This window comes from Synchiropus splendidus, chromosome 12, assembly GCF_027744825.2.
Source record: "Synchiropus splendidus isolate RoL2022-P1 chromosome 12, RoL_Sspl_1.0, whole genome shotgun sequence".
Classification (NCBI taxonomy): domain Eukaryota; kingdom Metazoa; phylum Chordata; class Actinopteri; order Syngnathiformes; family Callionymidae; genus Synchiropus; species Synchiropus splendidus.
In genome coordinates this window covers 21,043,470-21,070,140 of record NC_071345.1, presented here as the reverse complement: position 1 = coordinate 21,070,140, position 26,671 = coordinate 21,043,470, and the positions used below count along the sequence as shown (strand labels likewise).

General features: G+C 41.7%; 2 protein-coding genes across 5 annotated transcripts in view; one reads left to right on the top strand and one right to left on the bottom strand.

Moving 5' to 3' along the window:
* LOC128767860 (cilia- and flagella-associated protein 45-like) overlaps positions 1-24,210 on the top strand; it is a 28,461-nt gene extending 4,251 nt beyond the window's left edge. Inside the window, exons 5-12 of one of the 3 annotated variants that reach the window (XM_053880159.1) lie at positions 670-848; positions 924-1,053; positions 1,137-1,283; positions 2,961-3,074; positions 3,872-4,065; positions 4,137-4,361; positions 4,449-4,529; positions 24,115-24,210. In XM_053880159.1, the coding sequence (XP_053736134.1) occupies positions 670-848; positions 924-1,053; positions 1,137-1,283; positions 2,961-3,074; positions 3,872-4,065; positions 4,137-4,361; positions 4,449-4,503 (1,044 nt within the window). In that variant the 3' untranslated portion in view covers positions 4,504-4,529; positions 24,115-24,210. Of the gene's footprint in view, positions 1-669; positions 849-923; positions 1,054-1,136; positions 1,284-2,960; positions 3,075-3,871; positions 4,066-4,136; positions 4,362-4,448; positions 10,713-24,114 lie in introns of those variants that run through there. The other 2 variants (XM_053880158.1, XM_053880157.1) reach the window with 2 other exon arrangements.
* ascc3 (activating signal cointegrator 1 complex subunit 3) overlaps positions 1-25,819 on the bottom strand; it is an 82,074-nt gene extending 56,255 nt beyond the window's left edge. Inside the window, exons 1-8 of one of the 2 annotated variants that reach the window (XM_053880155.1) lie at positions 25,713-25,819; positions 23,729-23,834; positions 21,201-21,351; positions 17,880-18,439; positions 12,573-12,690; positions 10,045-10,243; positions 9,431-9,566; positions 9,073-9,198 (exon numbers count right to left, since the gene is read on the bottom strand). In XM_053880155.1, the coding sequence (XP_053736130.1) occupies positions 9,073-9,198; positions 9,431-9,566; positions 10,045-10,243; positions 12,573-12,690; positions 17,880-18,439; positions 21,201-21,351; positions 23,729-23,818 (1,380 nt within the window). In that variant the 5' untranslated portion in view covers positions 23,819-23,834; positions 25,713-25,819. Of the gene's footprint in view, positions 1-9,072; positions 9,199-9,430; positions 9,567-10,044; positions 10,244-12,572; positions 12,691-17,879; positions 18,440-21,200; positions 21,352-23,728; positions 23,835-25,712 lie in introns of those variants that run through there. The other variant, XM_053880156.1, reaches the window with a different exon arrangement.
* Between the last annotated feature and the right edge of the window lie 852 nt (positions 25,820-26,671).

Below are 26,671 nucleotides of genomic sequence, written 5' to 3'. Positions count from 1 at the left end.
ATGGACACAAAAGGTGTCATCATTTTGATACAAATTCATTGTCAATCCATGTGAGCGGTATTGGTGATCTGCAGCAAAAATTCTGATTGGAGAATCCCTAATTATGATGCTGGTTTCTTAAAAGTGAATAAAAATACAAATGAGCCAGTCTTTTGAATGGCTCTTTGTTATGAACAGGCCCCAAAAGCACAGGCACTGTCTAGGTACAAGTCACCATAAATGAGTTTATTGTTGAGAGTGATAGGACCATGCTACTCCACATAAAATGGTTAACAGCTGAACTTTACAGTCAAGCTGAATTGTTGTCAGATTACAAGTAACATTTGTTAGAATTGAAAATAGAATAGAATTGAAACTGTGGTGGAGCAGAAACCTTGCAGTCCCAACTCTGACAACAATTCTGCCTGTATAAATATTGTACACTCAGTCGCCTTAATACTGAATAAGTACACAATTTGGGGTATTCTGAATGCACACAGGTTTCCAGATATTCCAGGATAACACTAAGAAATCATAGGTGAAAGAAAAAATAGATGAACCATATCAAAGTAAAATTAGAAACTGATTTTATATTGTATTGTATATTGTATTTATATATATATATATATATATATATATATATATAATAACTTTTTTTTTCCTCAAAAAAACACGTCCTCTCTTTCTTAGATGATTCTTGGTGCCAAGTCACAAGCGCTTCGAGACAATCAGGTCCGAGAGAAAGAAAAAAGCATGGCCAACATGAAAAAAAGGGATAAAGCTCTGGAAACTGCGATGGTTGAACTGGACCGTAAAGCATACAATGACATGATGCAGAGAGCACAGCGCCATAAACGATATAGGTTTAGGTAATAGATTGAAAGTTCATATACTACATTTATTCTCCATCTGAGTGACACTGAAGAACAATCCATGTAATGCAGGGAAATGGAGCAAATACATGAACAGATCGAGGAACGCCAACAGCAGAAGACAATGGAACGGTACTTAACCAAGAAAGAAAAATGGTACATCCAAGAAACCTATGAAAGGAAAGCTGAGGAGGCTCGTAAGGTAAGCACAAGATATACACTTAATATAAAATGTTCATTCAGCAACAGCGAGTGGTTTGGCTTTTTCTGCCCTCACCTCTTCAGGCACAGGAGAAAAAAAAGGAGGATGAACGCCTGCTTTGTTTAGAGATGGTGAGCTACAACAACACGATAGTACAAGCCAGGGAGAAGAAAGAACAGGAAAGAAAGCAAGCTGAACTAGAGGAAAGAGAATGGATTAAGCAGAAACTGGTAAGTAGCAGAAATACCCTAAGATTGCTTTTCACACCTAAAAGAAATGTGCTTGTATATATTGGAATGTATATATTTTGAAGACAAAAAATGAAGACCATGGGAGGGAGAACAGCTGACAAAAAGGACAGAAAACCCTCCTAAAGCTGGGGAATTTTCAGCAAAGAGGTGAAATCTCAGCACAGTCACCTGTGCATGAGGCAAGATTTTTGTTGTACTGTAACCCCAGTGCCTAATGGTAACACATGGGGGATCAACAAATTACTTGTTTATTTATGGTGAATACTTTCATTGACGATTCCTGGGTCAGTGTGAGCAAGACACTAATTAATAGTTATTATTAATCAATTTATGATGATATGCAGCAAATACATATGTGTAGTACTTTATTTAGCGTATCAAATGTTCCCTAATCTAATGTGAAAATCTATCTGACTTTGTGAAAAAGTAATTGCCTCCGAACCTAATAATGGGTCGGGCCACCCTTGATAGCAATAACTGAAATCAAGCGTTTGGGATAATTGGTGACGCGTCTTTCATCCGACTCTGGAGGAATCTTGGCCCACTCTTCGTTGCAGAATTGTTTCAACTCCACCATTTTGAAGGATTTTCTAGCATGAACTGCCTGTCTGAGGTGACACCACAGTATTCCAATAGTATTTAAATCCAGACATTGACTTGGCCACTCCAAAACCTTCATTTTGTTCAGTAGGCGGTGTGATAGAGATTTCTTGTTGATGCCACTGAGGAGAGAGTTACAACAACACAACACATAGACCCAAATGTCACCATCTTATGACGTATAATGTAACAAATCTAATGAGAATTTTATATAATTCATTAATGGGAATTTACAAAGATATCAAAATCACATATTTAAGTTCCTGTGAACAACAGAGACTATAGGGTTGATCAGAAGCCTTCGTTTATCTGGCACTGCCGCATTATAGGACGCTGTCAGCTCGCTTTTAACTGCAGGTTCACTGTCAAGGAAACTGACATTGATTGACGAATGCTCACAAGAAATGCAAAAATAAGGAGCATTTGACAGTTATGAAGGGGAAAACGGCTATACTGTGCGAGGGACTTTGATGTCAATGGAAGATAATTATCAGTCAGTTAAAAAAATACCAAAAGAAAGAAGGAAAAACACTAAAACATGGCATATTATCCAAGTCGAAATCTTACCACTGGAAGATGATATACTAGAACAGGAACAAGAGGTAAACAATGTGAAGGAAGTTGTTAATGGGCTGGTGACCACAACCAACTATAATGCAGATAAAATGCAGAAAAGTATTAGTTGAGACTGAGGAGAGCAGATTTTTGAAAGGGAACCAAATCAAGGGAGCAACATGGAATACAGTAATTATTTATTCAGCCCACTGGACAAGTCCGAAGTCTGATGTGGGTGCATGACCTTGACCTGTCGGACTGAAATTTGAGGTTCTCAGGGGAGCATGGCAGGCAAGAAACACCACTTCAAGGATAACATTCGACCATGATTACTCACAGAAGGTCTATAAAGACAGGAAGAAAGAAGTGGCAATGAGAAATAAATTGGAAATTAAGGCATATGACTGAATAGACTTTGGTTGGGTGTATTCCATATAAAATTCATGTGTTCATACTTAATCGCATAATAATGAAAAATCCTAACATTCAGTTACCCCACAGGTAGAGGAGGCAGCCTATGAGGAAGAGCAGAAGCGAATGCGGAGAGAGAAAGCAATACAATCTGCCAAGGAACTGGCACAACATCAAGCAGCTAAAGATAAACAAGCTCAACAGGTAATTGATAAGTAAAACACGCACACACACACGTATATATATATATATATAGTAAAATAAATGGCGCACACATTTCTATCTACGCTGCTTCATATTACGAGGAGGATCACGGTAAAATGTATGAATTTTAAAAATACATGCACAAGAGACATATGCCGGACGTGAACCAGCAACCTTGTGAGACACAGGGATGTGTTTTAACTGCTGGTTTGTTTAAATGGTGATTCACGGAAGCAAAAATCAGAACACGACACACACAACACTTATGTCAGTGCCAGGACGTTCAATGGTGAAAGTGAGGTATCAGTGAGGTATCAAGACCGCTTTCAACAATTGTCTAGCTAATATATCCGAAGTTCATACGGTTTTGTCCGAGCGGCTTCTGTGCCTAGTGGTGCTTAGAGCATTGAGGAGCCATATTGCCACGCATGACTGTCAAGTCCATATGGGTTCAGTCTCGTGGTATTGTGTTTGGTAAGCCATCATTAAGTAGTAAGGTACAGTCCCACTATTAAAATCGCTGAGGGCCAAATGTATCCACGCGCCTCCACGTGGATAAACGAGGCATTGCAGCTCCGGCTGCTCAGGGGCGTTCCCCATTGACTATCTCATCGCGGGGCATTAAAATACCCTGCGTAGCAGCAGGGGTCCATGATAGGAGATGTCATGAACCAATCACCCACCTTTCATGGGTCTCTCACTAAAGTACCATGGGAAGCTGGGAACAATTGAGCTGCATCATCTGTATATATAAATACTGTATGTAAACTTAAAAAATTAATTTAAATTCTAAAAAGGACGAGCAACGTGCCCGACGAATTCAAGAAAAGGAGTTTGAAGAATGGGAGAGGAAGGAGAAGATGCTGGCAGCCAAGAGGAAGCAGGCTGTGCTGGATTTACAGATTGCACGCGAGGAGCAGATTCTGAACAAAGATCACCAGCGTTGCATGGAATTGAATGACAAAAAAACAGAGTTTGAAAGGCTTCTAAAGTAAGATACTGAAAAACATTTCTTAAAAGCTTGTTTTTACCTTAATTTTTCTACCATCTTTCTCCACATAGAATACAAGAGGAAGCAAGGAGAAAAGCGAAGGAGGATAAAGAAACATATCGAGAGAAAATGCGTAATTTCACAAAGGATGTTGGACAGCAGGTGAAGGAGCACGAGTTCAAGGCTTTCATGGAGAACTGTAAGATCTCCAAAGAGAATGAACTGAAAAACATTGAGGCTGAGGATACACGTCAGCGCTTGGATGAGTTCAAGAAGGCGGAGCTGAGGGATTTCAGGTAAGTCAGCATGAGTTTATGGAAAGAAAAAGCACTATTATCAGCATCAAATACAGGGACTAAAACATAGCATCTCTCAATGTGCAGAGCAATGGGATATCCTGAGAAGTACTCAAATTACCTGGAAAAGAAGATACGATAGGAAATTATGAGCAAAAGTTTTTCAAGGTGAGCTACAACTTGCAGTCTTTTGAATCTTAATAATAATAATAATAATAACTAGATCCTGGCACTGCCTTGTTGATACCAACAAATAAACTAAGGAAGTTGGATTTCAAAGGAAACCATCGCATATGAATAAAAATCAGGTGAACATGCATACATGAAACTTCCGTTGATCATAGCAGGCACATAATATAAATATACATTATATGTAAAAATACTTAGCAGAATCACAGCAAAACAACATGGCCCCATCCCTGAAAGGCAAGGGCTTGAACAAGCAAGACCATTCCAAAGAAAAGGGCAACAATCTGAGGCAGCTAACTTTGAAACAACCCCTGTATGTACCTGCGACGGCAGATGTTAGCATGCTTGACTTGAGTGAATCTAAGATACTAGACAAGCTCAAGAAACAGAGAAAAGACCACCAAAAGGGCCACATGCAAAACCTACTATCTTTAACTAGACTGAGAGATGACAGACCCACACAGGCAGAGAGCCGGGTAAGCACTAATGAAGACACTGCGTTGCGCCATGAGCAGGCCCTCAAGTATCTGCAGCACAGGGAAATGCACTAAACAGCGCAGTGCCTGGACATGCAAAATAGACTTTGGAGAAACAACATGAGGACTTATTGAATGCCGGAGGAGAGCGAAGGAAGAGATATTAAAGTTTTTGTTCAAGAACTGTTAAAATCTGTTCTTCAACTTGACCTCTTTCTTCGACCTGACCTCAACATCAACAATAAGAGAGAGCACAGAGCCCTCACTATGACGTCCAGGAACCCTCATTCTGCCCTGTGCAATCAAGTTTCTGGATTATTCTGTGAAAAGCATGGGAGCAGAAAAGAGTCACCTATGACGAGCAGATATACTTTGACCATGACTTTTCTCCTGAAGTGCAGGAAGATAGTGCGCGATGCAGTGAAGCAGTTGAAAATAAGGAATATCAGAGGAGTGTATTTTCCCTGCACAGCTCAGACATTTCCACTAAAATGGCTAGAATCTACCCACCCTCCCTGCACTCAAGGAGATTGCTGTGCAGTGCAAGTGAATGAAAGAAAGTGTCTGGAAATGGAACTGTCCCAGGACGTACTGTATGAAGCAGCGTGCAAGGGAAAGTGAGGAGAAGGCCCGCGACTCCAGACAAAGGATTAGTAAAAGATTTTCTATGTTGATTTAGTTGAGGACAGGGCATGAACTGTGCGTAAGCGGTGTCAACAATAGTTTACACTGATTTTGCGTACAGTTTATAATTACACACTCTCTGAAGGTGATCCTCCTCAGTCATGGTCTGAAGCAATTATTAGTGTCACACACAAAGATGGAACAGATCCAACTCTTTGTATGTCTTATCACCCCATCAGCTTTCTGTGTGTGGATCTGAAACAAACCTGAACAGCATTTATTGCAAATAGAATTCAAAAACATATGAAGAAATTAGTAAAGCCTCAAAAGCCTTCTCAGCCTGGATGCTGAGAGGGCTTTTGGTCGGGCAGACTGGGCCTTTCTACAACAAACTCACAAATAAATGGGCTTTAATGACACTTTTATCAATTGATCCAAACTTCTTATAAAAACCCCAGGTCACGAGTGAGGGTTAATGGTCACTGCTCTGAATTTTTTAGAGTCATTGCCGGGGATCTTCCTCTCATGCCTCCCGTTTCGTAGTTTGCAATCTCAGAAAAATATATACTGTGGATTACAAATTTATGGGAGAAACATCAAAAATCTAGACCCAGGTCCAAAAACTTTTCTAAGGAAAGGCAGATCTCAGTGGAGCTTTGTCAATCAGTGGAATTATTAAGTTCCTTCCATCTCTGGCGGACGGAGGCTTTGTTAGGCCGGCTGAGATGAAACTAATCACTGCCAGCTGTTAATATAAATAATACATATATCACCATTGCCCAACTACTAAAACAAATTTAACTGATCATCAGGGGACCATTACAGGTACTTACAAATATAAGATTACATTAAAAAAACATCAAAAGATCAAAGATCAACAGAGAACATGTAAACAAAGAAAAACATTTTATTAATTTGATAGAAAATTATGGGGTTAAGAAAAAACAAAAATGCCCTTGATATATCAGAAGCTGTGGGTGGATTTATCAGCTAATACTCAGCACATAAAACAACAATGGGGAAATGAAATTAAATGTGACATTGGCTAATGATTCATGGAGAAATTTTCAGGTTGTGACATGGGGGTGGGCTGTGAACTTTGAAAGAAATTTGACTGGGAAGTCAAGATCAGATAACTTCTTCAAAATATTTTCCGTTCAAGAACTGTGTTAGCCACAAGTGTTGGAGAAATTGTGGTCTTACTGGTGATCAGACACACATATTCTGTGACTGACCTCTTTAAAAAAACATTTGGACTGAGGTAAAAGAAATACAGGAGAATTTAGTTAAAATGAACCTCCATATGGGACCCATTGCTATTTTTACTGGACATTCGTGACGGTCTCTCTCAGGACCAATAATTTGATATTCTTATGACTGCGGGAAAAATGATAATATTTTGGTTGAAGCCTGAACCACCTGACAGTCGACAATGGATTCAAGAATTAAACAAGTTTAAACAAGTTACCACCACGAATACAGCTGAGGAGGGGATCAGTCTTCACTCTTTTTGGAAACTGTCTAACCCTAACTATGAGCCTTGATTGTCTTTTTTTTTTGTTTTTTTCGTGTACTGTAAACACAATTTGAATTTGTGATTAATTAATCTCAATTAATCGCAGTTTAATGGTATAAGAACATTTGCCACAAGAAGCCATATTTTTCCATTTGAATGAATTGGGTATATTACTGATTCAAATGAAGGACCCATACATACATTTAAACAACAAAATATTGTTTATCTTGCATCAGTTTGGCAACACCACGATTTTGGATCTAATGGGAAGTGTGCATTTATTATACAACGTCAACAGCTGAGGACCAATCAGACGAGGATAGTGTAGCTGCGGAGTAATCCAGAATTCTGCGCTATATCAAAGTTCCTCCAGGCGAAGAAGAACAAGGTGCACCAGGACTGGCCAGCTCCGTCACCAGACATGAACATCATTGAGCATGTCTGGGGTAGAATGAAAGGGGAAGCATGGAAGACTAAACAAAGAAGGCTGATGAACTCTGGGAGACATGTAAGACTTTCTTTGCCAAATTTATTTGGGGGATATTCAACCTAATGTGGGTAGGTTTTAGCTTTCATATGAACTATTTCTCAAATCAATGGAACAACTAAAACTCAAGCAGTTGTTTCTACAATAGATACACAGACGGGACTGTGTAGTGTTTTGCTGGTGTTTTGGGTCCTTCGTGCCTCAGTTTACAAGTGCAAGATTCATCACTGCGTTTTTGAGTTAAGCAACTTTCTCACTGCACAGAAAATAGTGGGACAATCCCGACCACAAGCCAAGTAAAATCGTATAAATCACATGAAAGGGTAAAAGTGCGATCTGCAAACATGCGCAACGACCCACCCAAGTACAGGTATTGAATGGCTCCACCTCAGATTTCTCTAACCAAATCAGCAAGACACTTGTCCATGACACACAACATGAATCACATTTGGTCATTCATTCACAAATGTATTTATAGTAAAGTGCTTGTACTCATCCACATAACCATCTATCACAGAGTTGTCAACTATCAAGAGACTTTGAGATGCCATCAATAAAGTTGGACACATCTGTCTCGGAAAAGGAAAACCACAAAAAAGGAGCAAAAACAACAAGTTCTTCAATTAAAATGATGAAAAGTGTTGTTGAGTGAGTAAGCCGACTGATTATGAGTAAATAGACTGCGATATACAGTATAGGGAGACCCCCATGTAGTCAGGGTCATTACACTGGGGAGAATAAAGCCAACCTAAAATAAACTCATCAACCCCGTAAAGGCACAAATCAAATCAAAGTCATACCAACACAGTCACAAGTCATTACTATAACATCCATTAGCATTAGTCATGATCTCCATACAACAGCTTCCAGGGGACCACGTGAAGACTCTTTCTTTCAACAAAATGCTAATCTCCAGTGTGGTCAACTGGAGAGGGAGCATGATCCAGAGGAGTTTGCACACACAAGCGGCTCTGTCAGTTAAGGTGTTGGGAAGAGTGATTGGTCTTTGTCTTTACTGACAGTCAGCTATGTGTTGCAACACTTTCATTACAAATGGACATCAGTGACTGGCTGCCACATTTGCTCGGGTACTGCTGCAGCACCAGCAGGCGAAAACCTTGATGTGAAAATGTACTACCTTTCTAGCATCAATTCACATTCATATATGTTTCAACTCAGCAAATGCATGTAACGTTGATGTTGTAGTCACATAAGAAGTAGACCCAAAGTTAGCTCTTACGAATGCAAGTGTGAAAATAAAGTAATTTGTAAGTAATTAAACAATAGAATTAAAATGATGCTGTGATGTGTAGAAGATTATTATTGGTTAATTCAATCGATGCAAACAAAAGATTAATCAGATCCAAACTTTAGTTTCGTAACATTTTTTTTAATTATTACACAAAAAACTTTTCCTACCTCGTCAAGGTCAGAGATGTAGACTGGTTTCTCTTGAAAGCCAATGGGCATTGGCTCGTTCGGCGGGATCACCACCTCTTCATAGATTTTATTGTTCTCCCTGCCAATCCCCTCAGGCAACATCATCTGTGGGGCAAAAAAAAACCACACACCAAAAAGTGAATGACTGTCTCTTTGGTCCTCATAACTTTTGACAACATAATTCAGGATAGCATCTTTGTAAGCCATTTAGATTATCTGCTGCAAGAAAATCAAGAAAAGTCCATGATGTTGGGGTAAACTTTTGCACACCTTCATGAGTATATGGTCTAGCAACAGATTATGTACAGCAGCATCTTTAGGTGGGTTTCGGACTTACTCTGGCTCCTCCAACAAACGCAGGTGATTTGGCAGCCTCAGAGTAAGAGTCAAAGACATTGGGATACCGAATCTGTTTGTACACCCGCTCCCTGGTCAGCACAGGTTCTTGACGTGCTGTCAGCAGGGCTTGCTCTCTATAAAACAAAAAGCAATTGAAGAGCAGGATGAACACATTTCAGAGTGAAGAAGAACCGAGACTTGATTTCAGGGATTTTATTTTGATTGAATTTAGTTTCCGTGAATACTAATGTTTACATGTAGTGCACAATAATTAAAGGTTATACACATTCTTTCATAAAAATGGTTCCTACTCACTCATTTGCTAAAGAGAACAGTATTGTTTGACATTATTGTATTGTATAATTTGCTTCTATGAACTGTTGACATTAGGCCAAGCTTGCATATATAATTATATGGACTTGGTTTTCTAATATCTGCAGATCAATTATAACTCCCACAATCCATGACAAGAAAGTGAGCCACCGAGAACAGAGTAGCAGCTCAACTGATCTAAGCTTGAGCTGTCCTGATTTTTTCTTTACACATAGAGACAAAGACATGAAATGTGCAAGAGAAAACAAACAAGAAAGACAATGGGGAAAGTTGGTATACCGCTGAGTTCTCATCTCTCTCGGGTCAAAGACCAGAAGACCCTCGGCAGCATCGATCTCGTCAGCTCCTTTCCCTTTCTTCTTTTCCCTCTTCTCCTCCCTGCGGTACATTTTCAGCAACTGCTTCTCCTGCTCGGAAAGAATGGTCACCTGGCACCCGAAGGCTGGTTTGGACATTTCACCAACTTTCCGGCCACCATCTTAAGAGAACAAAATATAAATATGACACTGTAAGTGTTACAACTTGGAAAAGTTTTTTTTTTTTTTTTCCCAATAGACACCAGTCAAGACTACACAAAAGATTAGGGCAATACAAAGAAAAATAAAACATTATATGATTGAAGTTTTAATTCAGGATTGCACATCATTCATACCATCATCCATTGTGTGAGTTCCAGGAAAATGATTGGTACTATAGATGTCATAGATGTGATAAATGGGGGAAATGAACATTTAGGTATGCATTTTCAAGAATAATGCATAAATATAGTTCTTTCTCATTCCAAGCTAAAAATTAATTAAGTGACATCTGCTCAGATGACACAGCAGAAGATGCAGTTGGAGCTGGATTAAAATATCCAACTGAACCCAACTTATTCCACCACTGGTCAACACCCAAGTATGACCCTCAACTGACAGTAATCCAACGTCTGAAAACGTAGAAGAGATGAAGGCTGATATATAGTGCTATATATATAGCACTAACTGTAGATAGTATATCAGGCTGATAAACTATATATATGACATCCCTAAGTTGCAGGCTGTATAGCCAATAAAGAAAGACAAGTCAATTTTGAGTCTTTGTTTTTCTTTTCTGTCCATGCTACTTGAGTCTTCGAGACACACTGTTCTCTCCTTCCTTTGATGAAACAGCAGCATAAAGGTGATTACACAGGTGCAGAGTTCGCAGAGCACATGTAGGTGCATGTGTCACCAGCAAAGCACATTAGAATGGCTTGGACAAATAAATTCGTTCTTATCGTGCGCTAAAAAGAGACATTCAAAATACTGAATTTGCTTGCAAACGTCACATTTCAAGAAGTGGACAAATGAAATTGTATAATTTCTTACCACCATTTACAGTGTCAATCTGTCAGTCACATTTACGGCTGTCTAAGCAAAATTGAATGGGTGTGAACAATCATGTATTCTCATTTACACAGAAATCTGTCGGATATAAATTCAGATGTTTGCAGTCCTGCTGAGGCCCTTCATGGTCTGGTTCAAGTGGGGATAATACTTCACGTTTCAGTTTCACAATTCAAGGTACAACAGCTCAATAAAGGCCATAATTGTTCCTGAAAGCAGATGAGATTTGATGATTGCACAGTGGTCCCGGGTGATTGACTGAATGATTTCTTCTTTCTCATCCAGCAGCTCTACCTGATAAAAAGCAACTCCACTTTCCCTGTCACTCACACAGTCACACCTATCAATCCACAATTTCAGACCCCTCACCTCTTTCACCCGCATGCATCACAATTGCTCTGTCTTTTGCACTCAACTTTGATTGTTTTTCCCAGTTGCTGGTTGTCATGTCTCAAAAAGGTGAAAAAGTAGGAGGCATACTTCCATCAGCTGTCATTCATACATAGAGTAAAACAAATTATGAGAAAATATGCTGTTCTGGGTAGCTGTTGCTTGATTATTTGCATTTGCTCTACTTCCTGTTTTTGTCAGACATAAATACTTTTATTTTACAAAATGTGCTTACATATAATTTACATAGAAGTGGTGTGAAATATCTGGTGAAGTCTAAATAGGGCCTCAGCTCATGGATCTGAGGTGATGAGGTCATGACTATCTGCTGGTTGGATCTGCAATTGCCAATCTATGAGAAAGCTTGCGACTGAAGTCTGATACCGACACTGGATCAGATTGTTCCCATCCCTAAGCTATAGGGTGTATTCCCAATTAAAGAAGAAAATTCCACTTGAGTCTTCCAAACACAGTGTTTTCTCCTACAATGATACAGCAGCATGAAGGTGTTCCCACAGGTGCTGAGTTTGCAGAGCACATGCAGTCTCATGTCGCACATCAGTCAGTCGAGCCACTGAGTTACATGCAGGCTTCGTCAAGCTTTTAGCCATATGATCTAAGCTGTTTACACGTATTTTAAAAGTCCGAACTTAGCCGGACTAACGTAATATTTCACTTTTCTGAGCCCTCTGACATTTGAGATTGGACTTCACCCATTTTCAGCTGTCCCAAATAAACTGAGGATATGAAACTGTTCCAATATAAATAACACCTTTTCAGAACAAATTATCATCATTATTTTCTGACCTTCTGTGCTCACCTGTCAGTGAGCTGGGAGGAAAAACAAAACAAAAGAAAGTCAGCACTAAGGGCATACCAATGTCCGTACAAGGACTGTCAAAAAAAATGTTAACACTTAAAAACTTGGTATCTTTTGCCATTTTGCCATTTTCACATCGACATGAAGACTGTAAATGTTTGTTAATCACATTAATGTAACTTGTGTACAAGGAACAATTCAATCTGCTTAGTGGAGCCAAAATGTCCTACCGGATGGTTGGTTAACAATGTCAGATGCCATGGACAAGAGCGCCTCAACGATTGCCTTTCGTTGTTGAAGGAGGTTAAAAATCATCTCCAGACCCTCGGGCCCAAGAAGCTCAAACAGCTGGATGGAGAGAAAAAAAAAGCAATTTGTGTTGAGTCATTTTGAGTTGACAGCAAATTGTTACACAAGCAGGGCTTCAGAAGGAGGAAAAAAAATCCTGAGCATGAACTTTTTGGTATATTTTTGTGGTAACGGGTGAAATGACACAAGACATATAATAATAAAAATAATAGGGTCTAGATCAGGGGTTCTTAACCATTTTGATCCAGTGGCCCACCTTTCCCAAAACAAATGGGCTTGGGGCCCATTCAAGTAACAGAACTGATTCATTCCTCTTGATTTCATTTGTGATCAATAACCACATTCAATCTACTTACATGTAAACAAATCAAAACCTTGTGAAATGACATGAAACCATGTGATCATCGCAAAGATATTTATTTGTCATCGAAAAGGCCAACTAGCAGTAGAACCAGGTGCAGGTCATACTCATCAAATTTACTCAAGAATAAAAGAAAAAATAGACGATGGAAACTGATGAGAAAATTGAACTGAATCAAATTCAGAATAAAATAAATATAATAAAACCATGTCTAAATATCATTACATAAAAACAATGTATTTTATTTGAACTCCAAATAAAATGCTCAATTAATTTTCAAAACTGCTTCAGTTTTTACTGTTGGGAGGGCGGCATCACTTTCTTTATGTCTTTTTAAGAACATCTCCATAATTGTTAACTATCACAGATTTGCAGCTGTCAAATCAATTAAGTAACACACAACTGCCACCATACGTAGCTAATGTATTAAAACTGAGCTGCTTGCACCCCAAAGGTGTAAAACAAAAAAACTTTTAGCAGCCCTCAAGGAGGTGCTCGCGGCCCAAACATGGGCGCCGGCCCTATGGTTAAGAATCACTGGTCTAGATGACATTGGTAGATCGATCACATTCTCTCTTTTAACATTGCAGCAACTGGTCAACATTCAACACAATGTCACACACGTCTGATTTGCACTACTACCGTGCTTGTTTTACATGTGTCCCCAGTATGTCTCCTCTGGAATGATAATAACCAGAACCAAAGTCAGGAGCTACATTGAACACATCATTTTAGATGTCCTGTTCTAGAAATTCATTCTTCGATGCTAAATCCACAGAGCTTTATGAACTCAAAATGTCAGTTACTCAAGTTCTCTTGGCATTTGTGCAACAAAGTAAACTGATCTAGAAGTTAAAAACACCCTCTTTTATTATGATTTGACTCTGTAAAAACTGACAATTGTTACAAAACAGTTTTCAATGCATAGTACCATAAATGGAATTGTGTTGAGGCAACAGAACGTTGAGGACTGAAACACTGGATATTGCGACTCTCAGCACTGCTGAACAAAATGTCTTCACTGCAATGTTCTATTTTTAGATCATAGCAATATGAAACGCTGAACTAACTAACATTAAATCACCAGCAGGATTTGATCAAACCAAACAAACCAACTCCGGCTCAGAGTCTCAGCAGACACTATTGTTACTGAGCAAAACATGGTGTATCGACCAAATACGGTAATAAACAAAGTGGGCGGCACATCAGGCGACCAAATATGGTAATAAGCAAAGTGGGCGGCACGTCACGCGACCATATACGATAATGAACAAAGTGGGCGGAATGTCACGGGACCAAATATGGTAATGAGCAAAGTGGGCGGAGCGTCACGGCACCAAATATAGTAATGAGGAAAGCGGGCGGCGCGTCACGTGACCAAATATGGTCATGCGCAAAGTGGGCGGCACGTCAGGCGACCAAATAGGGTAATGAGCAAAGTGGGCGGCACGTCACGCGACCAAATATGGTAATGAGCAAAGAGGGCGGCACATCACACGACCAAATAGGGTAATGAACAAAGTGGGCGGCACATCACACGACCAAATACGATAATGAACACAGTGGGTAGAGCGTCAGGGGACCAAATATGGTAATGAACAAAGTGGGCGGCACGTCACGCGACCAAATACGGTAATGAACAAAGTGGGCGGCAAAGTGGGCGGAGCGTCACGCGACCAAATATGGTAATGAGCAAAGTGGGCGGAGCGTCACACAACCAAATACGATAATGAACAAAGTGGGCGGAGCATCACGGGACCAAATACGGTAATGAGCAAAGTGGGCGGAGCGTCACGGCACCAAATATGGTGATGAGCAAAGTGGGCGTCACGCGACCAAATATGGTAATGGGCAATATGGACGCAGCGTCATGGGACCAAAAATGGTAATGAGGAAAAGTGGGCGGCACGTCACGCGACCAAATATGGAAATGAACATAGTGGGAGGAAAAGTGGGCAGAGCGTCACGGGACCAGACATGGTAATGTGCAAAGTGGGCGGAGCACCACGGGACCAAATACGGCAATAAACAAAGTGGGCGGCACATCAGGCGACCAAATATGGTAATAAAGTGGGCGGCACGTCACGCAACCATATGCAATAATGAACAAAGTGGGCGGAGCGTCACACAACCAAATACGGTAATGAACAAAGTGGGCGGCGCGTCACGCGACCAAATACGGAAATGCGCAAAGTGGGCGGAGTCTCACACAACCAAACACGGTAATGAACAAAGTGGGCGGCACATCACGCGACCAAATACGATAATGAACAAAGTGGGCGGAGCGTCGCGGCACCAAATATGGTCATACACAAAGTGGGCGGCACATCACGGGACCAAATATGGTAATGAACATAGTGGGAGGTAAAGTGGGTGGAACGTCACGGGACCAAATACCGTAATGAGAAATGTAGGCTTCGCGTCACGTCACCAAATATGGTCATGGGCAAAGTCGGGGTCACGCGACCAAATACAGTAATGAACAAAGTGGGTGGAACGTCACGGGACCAAATACCGTCATGAGCAAAGTGGGCGGCACGTCACGCGACCAAAAATGGTAATGAACAAAGTGGGCGGCAAAGTGGGCGGAGCGTCACGCGACCAAATACGGTAATGAGCAAAGTGGGCAGAGCTTCACGGCACCAAATATGGTAATGACCAAAGTGGGCGGCGCGTCACGTGAACAAATATGGTGATGCGCAAAGTGGGCGGCACGTCACGCGACCAAATATGGTGATGAGCAAAGAGGGCGGCACATCACACGACCAAACACGATAATGAACACAGTGGGCAGAGCGTCACGCGACCAAATATGGTAATGAGAAAAGTGGGCGGCACGTCACGCGACCAAATACGGTAATGAACAAAGTGGGCGGCAAAGTGGGCGGCAAAGTGGGCGGCAAAGTGGGCGGAGCGTCACGGGACCAAATACAGTAATGAGCAAAGTGGGCGGAGCGTCACGGCACCAAATATGGTAATGAGCAAAGTGGGCGGAGCGTCACGGCACCAAATATGGTAATGAGCAAAGTGGGCGGAGCGTCACGGCACCAAATATGGTAATGAGAAAAGTGGGCGGCGCGTCACGCGACCAAATACGGAAATGCAAAGTGGGCGGAGCCTCACACAACCAAATACGGTGGGTGGAACGTCACGGGACCAAAAATGGTAATGAGAAATGTAGGCTTCGCGTCACGTCACCAAATATGGTCATGGGCAAAGTCGGGGTCACGCGACCAAATACGGTAATGAACAAAGTGGGTGGAAAGTCACGGGACCAAATACCATCATGAGCAAACTGGGCGGCGCAGCACGTCACGCGACCAAAAATGGTAATGAACAAAGTGGGCGGCAAAGTGGGCGGCAAAGTGGGCGGCAAAGTGGGCGGAGCGTCACGCGACCAAATACGATATTGAACAAAGTGGGCGGAGCATCACGCGACCAAATACGGCAATGAACAAAGTGGGCGGCAAAGTGGGCGGAGCGTCACGCGACCAAATATGGTAATGTGCAAAGTGGGCGGAGCGTCACGCAACCAAATACTATAATGAACAAAGTGGGCGGAGCATCACGGGACCAAAAATGGTAATGAGGAAAAGTGGGCGGCACGTCACGCAACCAAATACGGTAATGAACATAGTGGGAGGAAAAGTGGGCAGAGCGTCACGGGACCAGACATGGTAATGAGCAAAGTGTGCGGCACGTCACGCAACAAAATACGGTAATGAACAAAGTGGGCGGCACATCACAAGACAAAATATGGTAATGAGCAAAGAGGGCGGAGCGTCACGGCACCAAATATGGTAATGAGCAAAGTGGGCGGAGCGTCACGGAACCAAATATGGTAATGCGAAAAGTGGGCGGCGCATCACGCAACCAAATACGGTAATGAACAAAGTGGGCGGCACATCACGTGACCAAATATGATAATGAACAAAGTGGGCGGAGCGTCACGGCACCAAATATGGTAATGAACAAAGTGTGCGGCACATGACGCGACCAAATTTGGTAATGAGCAAAGTGAGCGGAGCGTCACACGACCAAATATGGTAATTAGCAAAGTGGGCGGCACGTCACGCGACCAAAAATGGTCATGAACAAAGTGTGCGGCACATGACGCGACTAAATTTGGTAATGAGCAAAGTGGGCGGAGCGTCACACGACCAAATATGGTAATTAGCAAAGTGGGCAGCATGTCACGCGACCAACAATGGTCATGTGCAAAGTGGGCGGCACGTCACGCGACCAAAAATGGTCATGTGCAAAGTGGGCGGCACGTCACGCAACCAAACACGGTAATGAACAAAGTGGGTGGAGCGTCATGCGACCAAAAATGGTAATGAGCAAAGTGGTCGGCAAAAAGGGAAGCAAAGTGGGCGGCACGTCACGCGACCAAGTATGGTAATGAGCAAAGTGGGCGGAGCGTCACGGCACCAAATATGGTCATGCGCGAAGTGGGCGGCACGTCATGCGACCAAATATGGTAATGAGCAAAGTGGGAAGCAAAGTGGGCGGAGCTTCATGGGACCAAATACAGTAATAAACAAAGAGGGCGGCACATCACGCGACCAAATATGGTAATGAGCAAAGTGGGCGGAGCGCCACACGACCAAATATGGTAATGAAGAAAGAGGGCGACACATCACGGGACCAAATATGGTAATGAGCAAAGTGGGCGGCACGTCATGCGACCAAATACGATAATGAACAAAGTGGGCGGAGCGTCATGGGACCAAATATGGTAATGAGCAAAATGGGTGGCACGTCACGCGGCCAAATATGGTAATGAGTGGGCGGAGTGGGCAGACAGATCATATATTGCTTATGACATGTAGGGGCCTGTGCATTTGAACAAAAATGAATGACAAACCTCATTCTGCAGCTCATCGTTGGTCTTGTGGGAGCAGAGCATCTCAAACAAGGACGTGCATAACTCTTCTGGGCTTGAAGAAATCATGTTGCCACTCTCCAGATACTTCTCCACCTCTGCTCTTAGAATGGCTCCGTCAGCATATGTCCCTGAGCTGTAAACCTCCCCACTGGCAGCTTTAGTACCCCTTTGTATATTATTAAGGAGGTCTATGAGGTCCAAGTTCAAAGTTTCATCGCGGGTGTCAGACAGCTCCTCCAGAGGATCCAGTGTGTAGCTGTCATGAGAGAATGGAAGGCAGTGACCAAATGTGGGTCCTTGTTGAGAGTTATGAGATGAGCTCTGTGACTGCATAAAGTCTTCAACTTGAGTGTCTCCAAGTAAGGCAATCAACCGTGCAACACAATTGCACACGTCTTCGGCGGCAGAAGAAGGAAAAGGGCCAAACATCTGCTTGATGGTTCGAGTCTCTTCGGTGCCCACATGATCTTTGTTGTGGAAGGTCTCAAACAAAAAGACTGCGGCATGCTCGATTGCTTCTTTGCCATGTTCATCTCCCACTGGAAGACAGGAGATAAAGCCTTTAGAAAAATGGATTACTATACCCTGATGCACAGTTTTACAGGTACTTTTAACACAAGAAACTTCAGTGTTCCTCCTACTTTTTTGTGTTGGGGGTGGAAAGCTAAAGCCGGTAGAGCAGTCTGTCGGACACGACCAGGTTCTACCAGAGACGTGAAACATTGAATTCCTCATCTCTACACTTAGTTAACTATTATATTTAAACATAAACAAATAAGGATGTTCGAGACAAACTCCACGAATAAGCATCATCATAAAACAGTTTCAAGAGAGACCTTAGGCCACCTGAATCTGAAATTTTTAAAAAACGTCTGGAGTGGAAAGTTTTATAAATGCAGTGCTCACTGTCCTGCTACAAGCGGCCAGCATGTAAATATTTCATGGACATAGCAAAAGAGACTCAAGAGACTCAAGAGACTCACCTAAGTGCAACGTTTCACAAATTAAATGTATTTCAGTTGTCCTTTTGATGAATAGTTGTTTTTTTCCTATTTTTTGTCTTCTTAAAGAGGTATATAAAAAGGTATGTTTTCACATCATGTACACAGAAGGTCTCATCATTTTGATTATAAATTCATTGTCAATCCATGTGATTGTATCGGTGATGATATATATATATATATATATATATATATATATATATATATATATATATATATATATATATATATATATATATATATATCTTCCACATGCTTTTTGGCAAACTCTAGTCAAGCTCTAATATGACTTTTCTTCAACAGTGGCTTTCTCATTGCCACTCTCCCATAAAGCTTTGGGTCGTGAAGAACCCGGGCAGCAGTTGCTATATGCACAGTCTCTCCCATCTCAGCAGCTGAAGCTTGTAACGCCTTCAGAGTCGTCATAGGGGTCTTGGTTGCTTCTCTCACTAGTCTCCTACTTGCACGGTCACTTAGTTTTCGAGGGCGGCCTGATTTAGGCAGATTCACACAAGTGCCATATTCCTTCCATTTCTTGATAATGGATTTCACTGAACTCCGGGGGATGCTCAATGCCTTTGAATTTTTTTGGTATCCATCCCCTGAATTATACTTCTCACTCGCCCTTTCCCTGAGTTGCTTGGAGTGTTCTTCTGTCTTCATGGTGTAATTGTCACCAAGAATACTGATTCACTAGTCTGTACCATTGGGACACAGGTGTTTTATACCTCAGTCACTTGAAGCACACCCACACCACTTATGCGATCTTCATTTCACTAATTGTGAGACTATTGGCAAGAATTTGACGGACTTCTATAGAATTAGACCATTAACTTAAAAAGGGGGTGATTATGCAAACAATTATATTTCTTTACCGTAATTTCCGGACTATAAGCCGCTACTTTTTTCTCGCGGTCTGAACCCTGCGGCTTATAAAACGATGCGGCTAATATATTGATTTTTACAGGGATATTTCAATCAATCGGCCACCAATTATGAAAGGCTGAACTCGTTGTGATCTGTGAATAACGACCACTGCCTGTCATTGCCGGTCACAAAATCCGAGCACATGTGTCAGCAGCCGTTCTGATCAGGCACCGCCCGCGGTTTGTGATGCGTCCGCTCCTCCCTCCCGACTCGCCACTCGCTTGGTAACGGCGTGTCTAATGCGGAAGCTTTTTTCAGTCTGTCATGTCAAGTTTGCATCCTGCAGGACATGCACGTTAAAGGGCGTCAACGCCACGAATTCAATATGATATTTAAAACACCAGCACTTGACGGAGCACAGAGAGTTTTCTGGTGCTCATGAAAGTGAAACTACAGGAACCAGCGGTCACTCGCGACACTCGCCGGTCTGAGCGTGACGTTCAGAACGCGAAGCATATTGCCCGAGAAATAATCATTAATTTCACCGCGCCAGATGAGCAGCCTTTCTCAGGTGTCGTTTTAAGACGGAATCAACCGGGGCCGAATCCGCTGCAGTCTTGTGTGTGTCAGATGCAGCGTTCGCGGTGAATCTGAAACGTTTGCAACCGTCCAGAGTGAGAACTTTCATGAAAGAAGTTGAAGACAGCTACTTCAGCTGAGTGCTCTCCCTGTCTCTCGGAGCATCCCGAGTTTTTACAGTCTAATGAGCATGCTCTTTGCTGGCAAAAATATTGAGCTTCGTCACATCAAACCGATGACATCACAGGCGTTTTATTTACCTTTAAAGCGCTCAAATTGCGCTGTTGTCGCCCGCGTGTCCGCAGCTCTGCTGACAGAGACGATCTACTGGAGGGTGAAAACAGCGCTTTCTGAGCACTTTAAATGTAAATAAGATGTGAGGAGTTCATGACTGGAGTTCAGAACATTGGCAAGATTGCTTCATGAGTCAGTCTCGACACTGGACCCCGTTTTCAAAACTAGTACGAGAGGATCGCTAGAAGTGATCCTCATGCATTTTCTGTGGCGCAGACAGCAACGGTGCCCCCGCGGCTTATAGACTGGTGCGGCTTATGTATGAACAAAATCCATTTTCCTTCGTAGATTTGGTGGGTGCGGCTAATATTCCGGTGCGCTCTGTAGTCCGGAAAATACGGTATATATATATCTCTATTTCATTGACATTACACATGACACATTGTAGAAATCTGTTTTCACTTTGACATTTAAGAGTTTTTTCCAATAATTTTTTGTGTTAAAAAAGCCAAATTTTATTGACCATGATTGATTTATGAAAGCTCTGAAAGGGTAAAAGATCCAAGGGGTGAATACTCATTATAGGCACTGTAAATAAATAAATAAATAAATACATTACCTATCCGTTTGGCTGCGTGAAGAAGGCTCTTCAGCTCCTGACTTGCAGTATGATGCTTGACACGATCCTGAGTGTCAGTGCAAAATCCAACAATCTTCTGCCAGGTCAAGTCCTGTTTCACAAAAAGCTCCTGCCTCTTCAGACGTTTAGTCTGTTAGCAAGAAAAAGAAAAAAATAATCAGTCAAATCAAAAACAATATAACTGTTATAAAAATGTGACTGCACAAGGCAGTATTAATGACATTTTAGTAGGTATATCCGGGATGCAACGGTACAATGTGCTAGAAGCAGGACTTGTCTCAGTGTATGTTGGCATTTCCTAGAATTAAGTGCCCTCCCAACCACCTCATTTCAACATTTTACATCTTGTACAGGTTGATGGGATTTTTAAAAAAATGCTTGCATGCACAACTATCATTATAATATGTCATAGCGCACCTGGTGTTGTTTATGATGAAATGCAAAGGGCTGCACTGAGCGATCGGCCGATTTATCCCGGAAATATGTCTAATTATTATGTAGTTATTAACGTCCAAACAAAAGACAAATATACACAGATTTTATTTGTTCATAACATGCTATTTATATTCATATATGGTGAGTTATCTTCTTACTCCTTTAAATTGCACATCATGGTGTAACAATCGCAAAACAAAACAGTCACTGGCATTTCCCCGGATAATAACTACTTGTTGCTGCTGATGCTGAAGACTTCCCTTTCTGCGGCAGCCACAGACAGTGAGCCAGTCAGGCAATTTGCAATACCTGTACTTCTCCGCCAAGGAAAATGGAAATTTAACTGCTATTTGCACAGAGTCAACCACCAAGGTAAACCACCAGAATACTTCAACACCACAAATTTGACGAGGCACTTGACACAAATGTATTTAAATTTGGCTTGCTTTTCTCTCACCAAAGCTTGTCGTGAAGGCAATCCTGCTTCCAAAAGGCAGGGTAAATTAGGTATTGCAAAGCTCATTCCACAAGTAGGGATTTCACTCCAGTCATGTAGAGAGTTTTAACAAATGTTAGGAAATTTCAAAAAGGAGCATCATGGTTTGTGGACATGGATCATCTTGTTTAAGTGTTTTGTTCTCTCTTACCATACATACCATGTAGGGCAAGTGAGATCCCAGCATTGCCATTATCAGTGAAGGTGGTACTGTTACACATTGAAGGATGTAGATGTTTATTGAAATTAGACGAAAAGCGGAAGGAAAAACTGTGAAGGCTATGACATAGGCCTGGCTCCGAAAGGGCTCAAAAAGGGCATGAAATGGAAGGAATGATGACCGGAGTGCTCCCCAAAGAACCCTTCACTACATTAGAAAACAGAAGTCAGTAAGTGCAAAGTGGTATTGACTCCAAAGGAGCAAAAGTCAATACATGTATCGCTTAGTCCTGTTCTGGATTGCGGGGAATGCTGGAGCTCATCTCAGTAGTGCGAGAGGCGGGAATACACACGGACACACACAGACAGACACAAGTTCGTATTGCTATCCCTGTGGGGACATTGTGAGGTTTCTCATTGCCGTAATGCTTTCCCAAGCCTATCACCCTTAACTTAACCCTCCAAAACACATGGCTAACCTTAACCAGGACTCTGAACCAAACTGAAACCCAATTTTATAATCACCTCGTTATTTTGTAGTCTTCATCCTCAAAATGAAGTTTGGACATGTGGGGACTGGCAAAAGGTGCCCATGAGGACAGTGTTTTGTCAAGAAGTGGTCCCCACGAAGCCGGCCGACCCAATGATCGAAGGTGCAACCTTCTTGCTGTAGGGCGAGAGTGCTAACCCCTAGGCCATGTGGCCCAGGAGCAAGAGCTGCGCTGCACAAATGACTATTGCTGGCAACAGTGCAGCCAATTAACTGTGGAGCTTCTTTCAATCTGTCATGTAAAGTTTGCATCCTGCAGCACATACATGGGAAAATGCTGGGGAAGCGCGTCAAAATTAAAAACGCCATTTAAAGCATCAGCACTTGACAGAGCGCAGAGAGTTTTAGGGGCTAGTGACAGTGAAACCACTGGTTCTTCAGCAGCAGGCTTAGCGCAGCTGCCGCTTAGCAACATACGCCGGTCCAAGTGTGACATTTGGAACACTAAGCAAATTGCCCAGGTAATAAGCATTAATTTCACAGGTCAGAATTCGTCGCCATTGTGGAGTCGGGTGCAGCGTTTGTCAGTCACCTGAATTTGAAAAATTTGAAAATGTTTGGAGTGGAAACTTTCATAAATGCAGTGGTCTCTCTCTCTCAGAGGACCAACTACAAGCGGCCAGTATGTAAATATTCCACAGGCATAGTGAAGTCTCAAGAGATTCACCAAAGTGCGACGTCTCACGCCGAATTAAATGTTTTTCAGTTGTCCTTTTGACAGAATTGTTGCTGCATGCTGCAAGGTTTTTCTATTACTTGCCTCTCTTTTGTACATTTTTTTACTGTTTAACTCGGAATATACACACCAATAATTACCAAAAGTAAACATGGCTAAATAAAGAGTGATCGGAGCACCCCTAATTTCACCTTCAGATCGTAGAGCATCTCAGTGAAGTCATCCTTCCGACTGACACTAGAAAAGGAGCGCAGTGCACCAGTGAGCCGTGGAGGAGACATTTTTGTAGGTCAGCGTCTGTTGGGGAAAGAAGGGAACAAACACATGAGTAAAATGATTCTGCTTTACTTTTGATTCATAGAAGCCGAAGGAGTTGTGTGGATATAATATTCAGCAATGCAAAGGTGCAGAGGTGAATCCCTCTCCCCCAGCACTCACTCTGAAAAACTGTATTCTGTACTGTAGTACTGTTTACGTTAGTGTACTTTAGTATGACCTTTAGCCTTTTGTGATACACAAACACCACAAAATTAAGCTGTGGATCTCACCACTGTTGTCTTTTCCCATTGTCGTGCAGGAATAACTTTATGGCTGTGAGCAGATGGAAAGCAGTCTACGTACACAAGACGCTGAGCTTTCATGAAATGCCTAAAAAGCATGGGCTGGGAATCTTCAGGCACCTCCCAATATGTAACACTTATTGGGGCAATGATTTGATTCTCAACTGATTGCGACCTCTTTTCCACTTTTATCACTAACCATTTAAATGCAGTAAAAATAAGAAACAATGTCATGACTTTGGTTCCATTATCTTTCATCAAACTGATGGAAATACATGTTCACTTATTCACAGAAACTTACTTCACACTTAGGAACCGTTTGATTGGGCGGTCGTACGTAATGGCATTTATAACACCATCAAAGTTGTCTGATCAAATGACAAATATAGATGTTTTTTGTTCGTTTTGTTTGTTTTTTAATAATAAAATGATATTTAAATCGAACATGATGACTAATGTTACTACCATTTTACATCACAATGTAGAAATAAAACAAAACAGTTAGTTGTAACTCAAGCAAAAATAAATAAATAAATAAATCACACTGCTTGTGATGCTGCAAACCTGACTACCTGTGCGAGCAACAGACAATATGATGGTAATGGCAATGATTGTCATTTGCAGCGTTAAAAGACCAAAAACAGAATTTTCTGTGTGATTTAGTTGTAAATAAAATTTAAAAATATATAAATAATGGGTGCACTCCAGGCCCTAATTACTACCTGCTCATTCTGGGCGAGAACAAACAGAAATTTAAAACATGTTGAACGTATTCTCACACATAAGTGGCCACAGTTGTATGGCCTAATAATGTTCCAGCCAGTATGCTGTAATAAATATGATTAGAATGTTTAAAAAAATAAAAGACATGGGGAATTCGGTGAGACTGTCCTGCAAACCTACATCAATGACTTTTGATATTACAACTTCTTGAAATCGACTAATGTTTTGTGCCTTCACCTGGTATGAAGTAGAAGCGTCAGAAAGACTATAAAACAGATAGGCAGCAAATACTTCTACACTGTATTAACGGTAGTTACAACCATTTTTTTCACTTTGACTTGGTACTCGTGACATTGGACCGTATCTCTTTGTACTGAATTAGAATTTCGTTGGTTTTATTTAACTTCTCACCTAAATTCAATACACTTACACGTTTACCACCGCGACCTGCACGACCCAAAAGGTTGACTTGTATTCACAATTTGGAAAAATGACAAACAAGCCAAATGACATCGCGCTAGTGCCTAACTACTATCAAAGACATAACGAAATCCAAACTAATACTGGTTGTCAAATCGTACCAGACTGTCAAACAACGGCTCAAGTAAGATGACTAGCATAACCTGTCTTGTCATGACGTTCAGGCTAAAAAACTGTGCCACAGTGAATTCAAGGTTGTCAACCTGTTCGTGTCAACAAAAGTAACGTTATGGAGAGTGTTCGGAAAGGGTTTGGGTAATGTGCTAGCTAGCTAGCGCGCCCGTCAACTCCTCAACAAACTCAAAAGTTGTCATCTCAAGGAAACTACAGTACTAAATAAATGCAAGAAACGTCTTAATCGGCAGTAAAACAGCTAAAATGATGAAGAAAATACAGAGAAAGAAGACATTACCTGTAGAAAAGTCTGAAGACACGCCGGCAAGTATCAAGACAGGTTCCGTGTCAAACAAGGAACTGTGGGTTTTGTAGTTTTTTGATAGCAAAAGTCGCTCGGATCTGTGACAAGACAGACTACACTACCCAGAATAACCTCGTAAAAAACGCATGACGGATCCAGTACGTTATCAAGATAGATATGTTGATATTCAGCAAAATATATGGAAATGCATTGAATCACTGAAATAACCGCAAGCGAGTCAATTGATGCGTTCGCGAGTTACATACCAATGCGCAATGCATTATGGTAAATCGGGGTGTGCTGCATCAGGCAGACTGGCTCTGACGTCACGCTGCCATTCTAACGTCGAAAGAGCCTTGGCAGCAAGGGGGCAGGGGTCAGGCGGCTGCACTCGCTCGCTCTGAAATTGTACACTGAGCTCAGCGTATCTGCTGTTGTTGCACATGCCTGTCAAAGAAAGCTGATGTTGAAGGAGAAAGTTTTTTCGTCTGATCTAATCTTATGATTTAGTGTTACAATCATGGTCACCTCTGGTTTAGAGAGGAGTGGCTGCAGTGCCAATGACTCTCCTGATAAACTTGAGAGCCCTGTGAAACTAAGCTCCAGAAATGACAAGAAACTAACTTTAGAGAGAAGGTCTTAGATGAAATAGTCACTGTGATGTCTGAAAGTGTGAATACCAAAGCAACCAAAGCAGCATGGAAACCCCACAACATTAGTGAGGCACTGGTCCACCCTGCCACAAAGAAATGTGTACACTAATAATGGGTAAAGCTGCTGGCGCTAAGCAGGGTGCCAAATAAAATAAAATAAAATAACAACAAGGCTGTTCACGAATTCAACAGTCTGACGGCCGAGGGGAAGAAGCTGTTCCTGTGACGAGAGGTTCTGGTCTGGATGGACCGTAGCCTCCTGCCAGAGGGAAGAGAAACAAAAGTCCATGTCCAGGATGA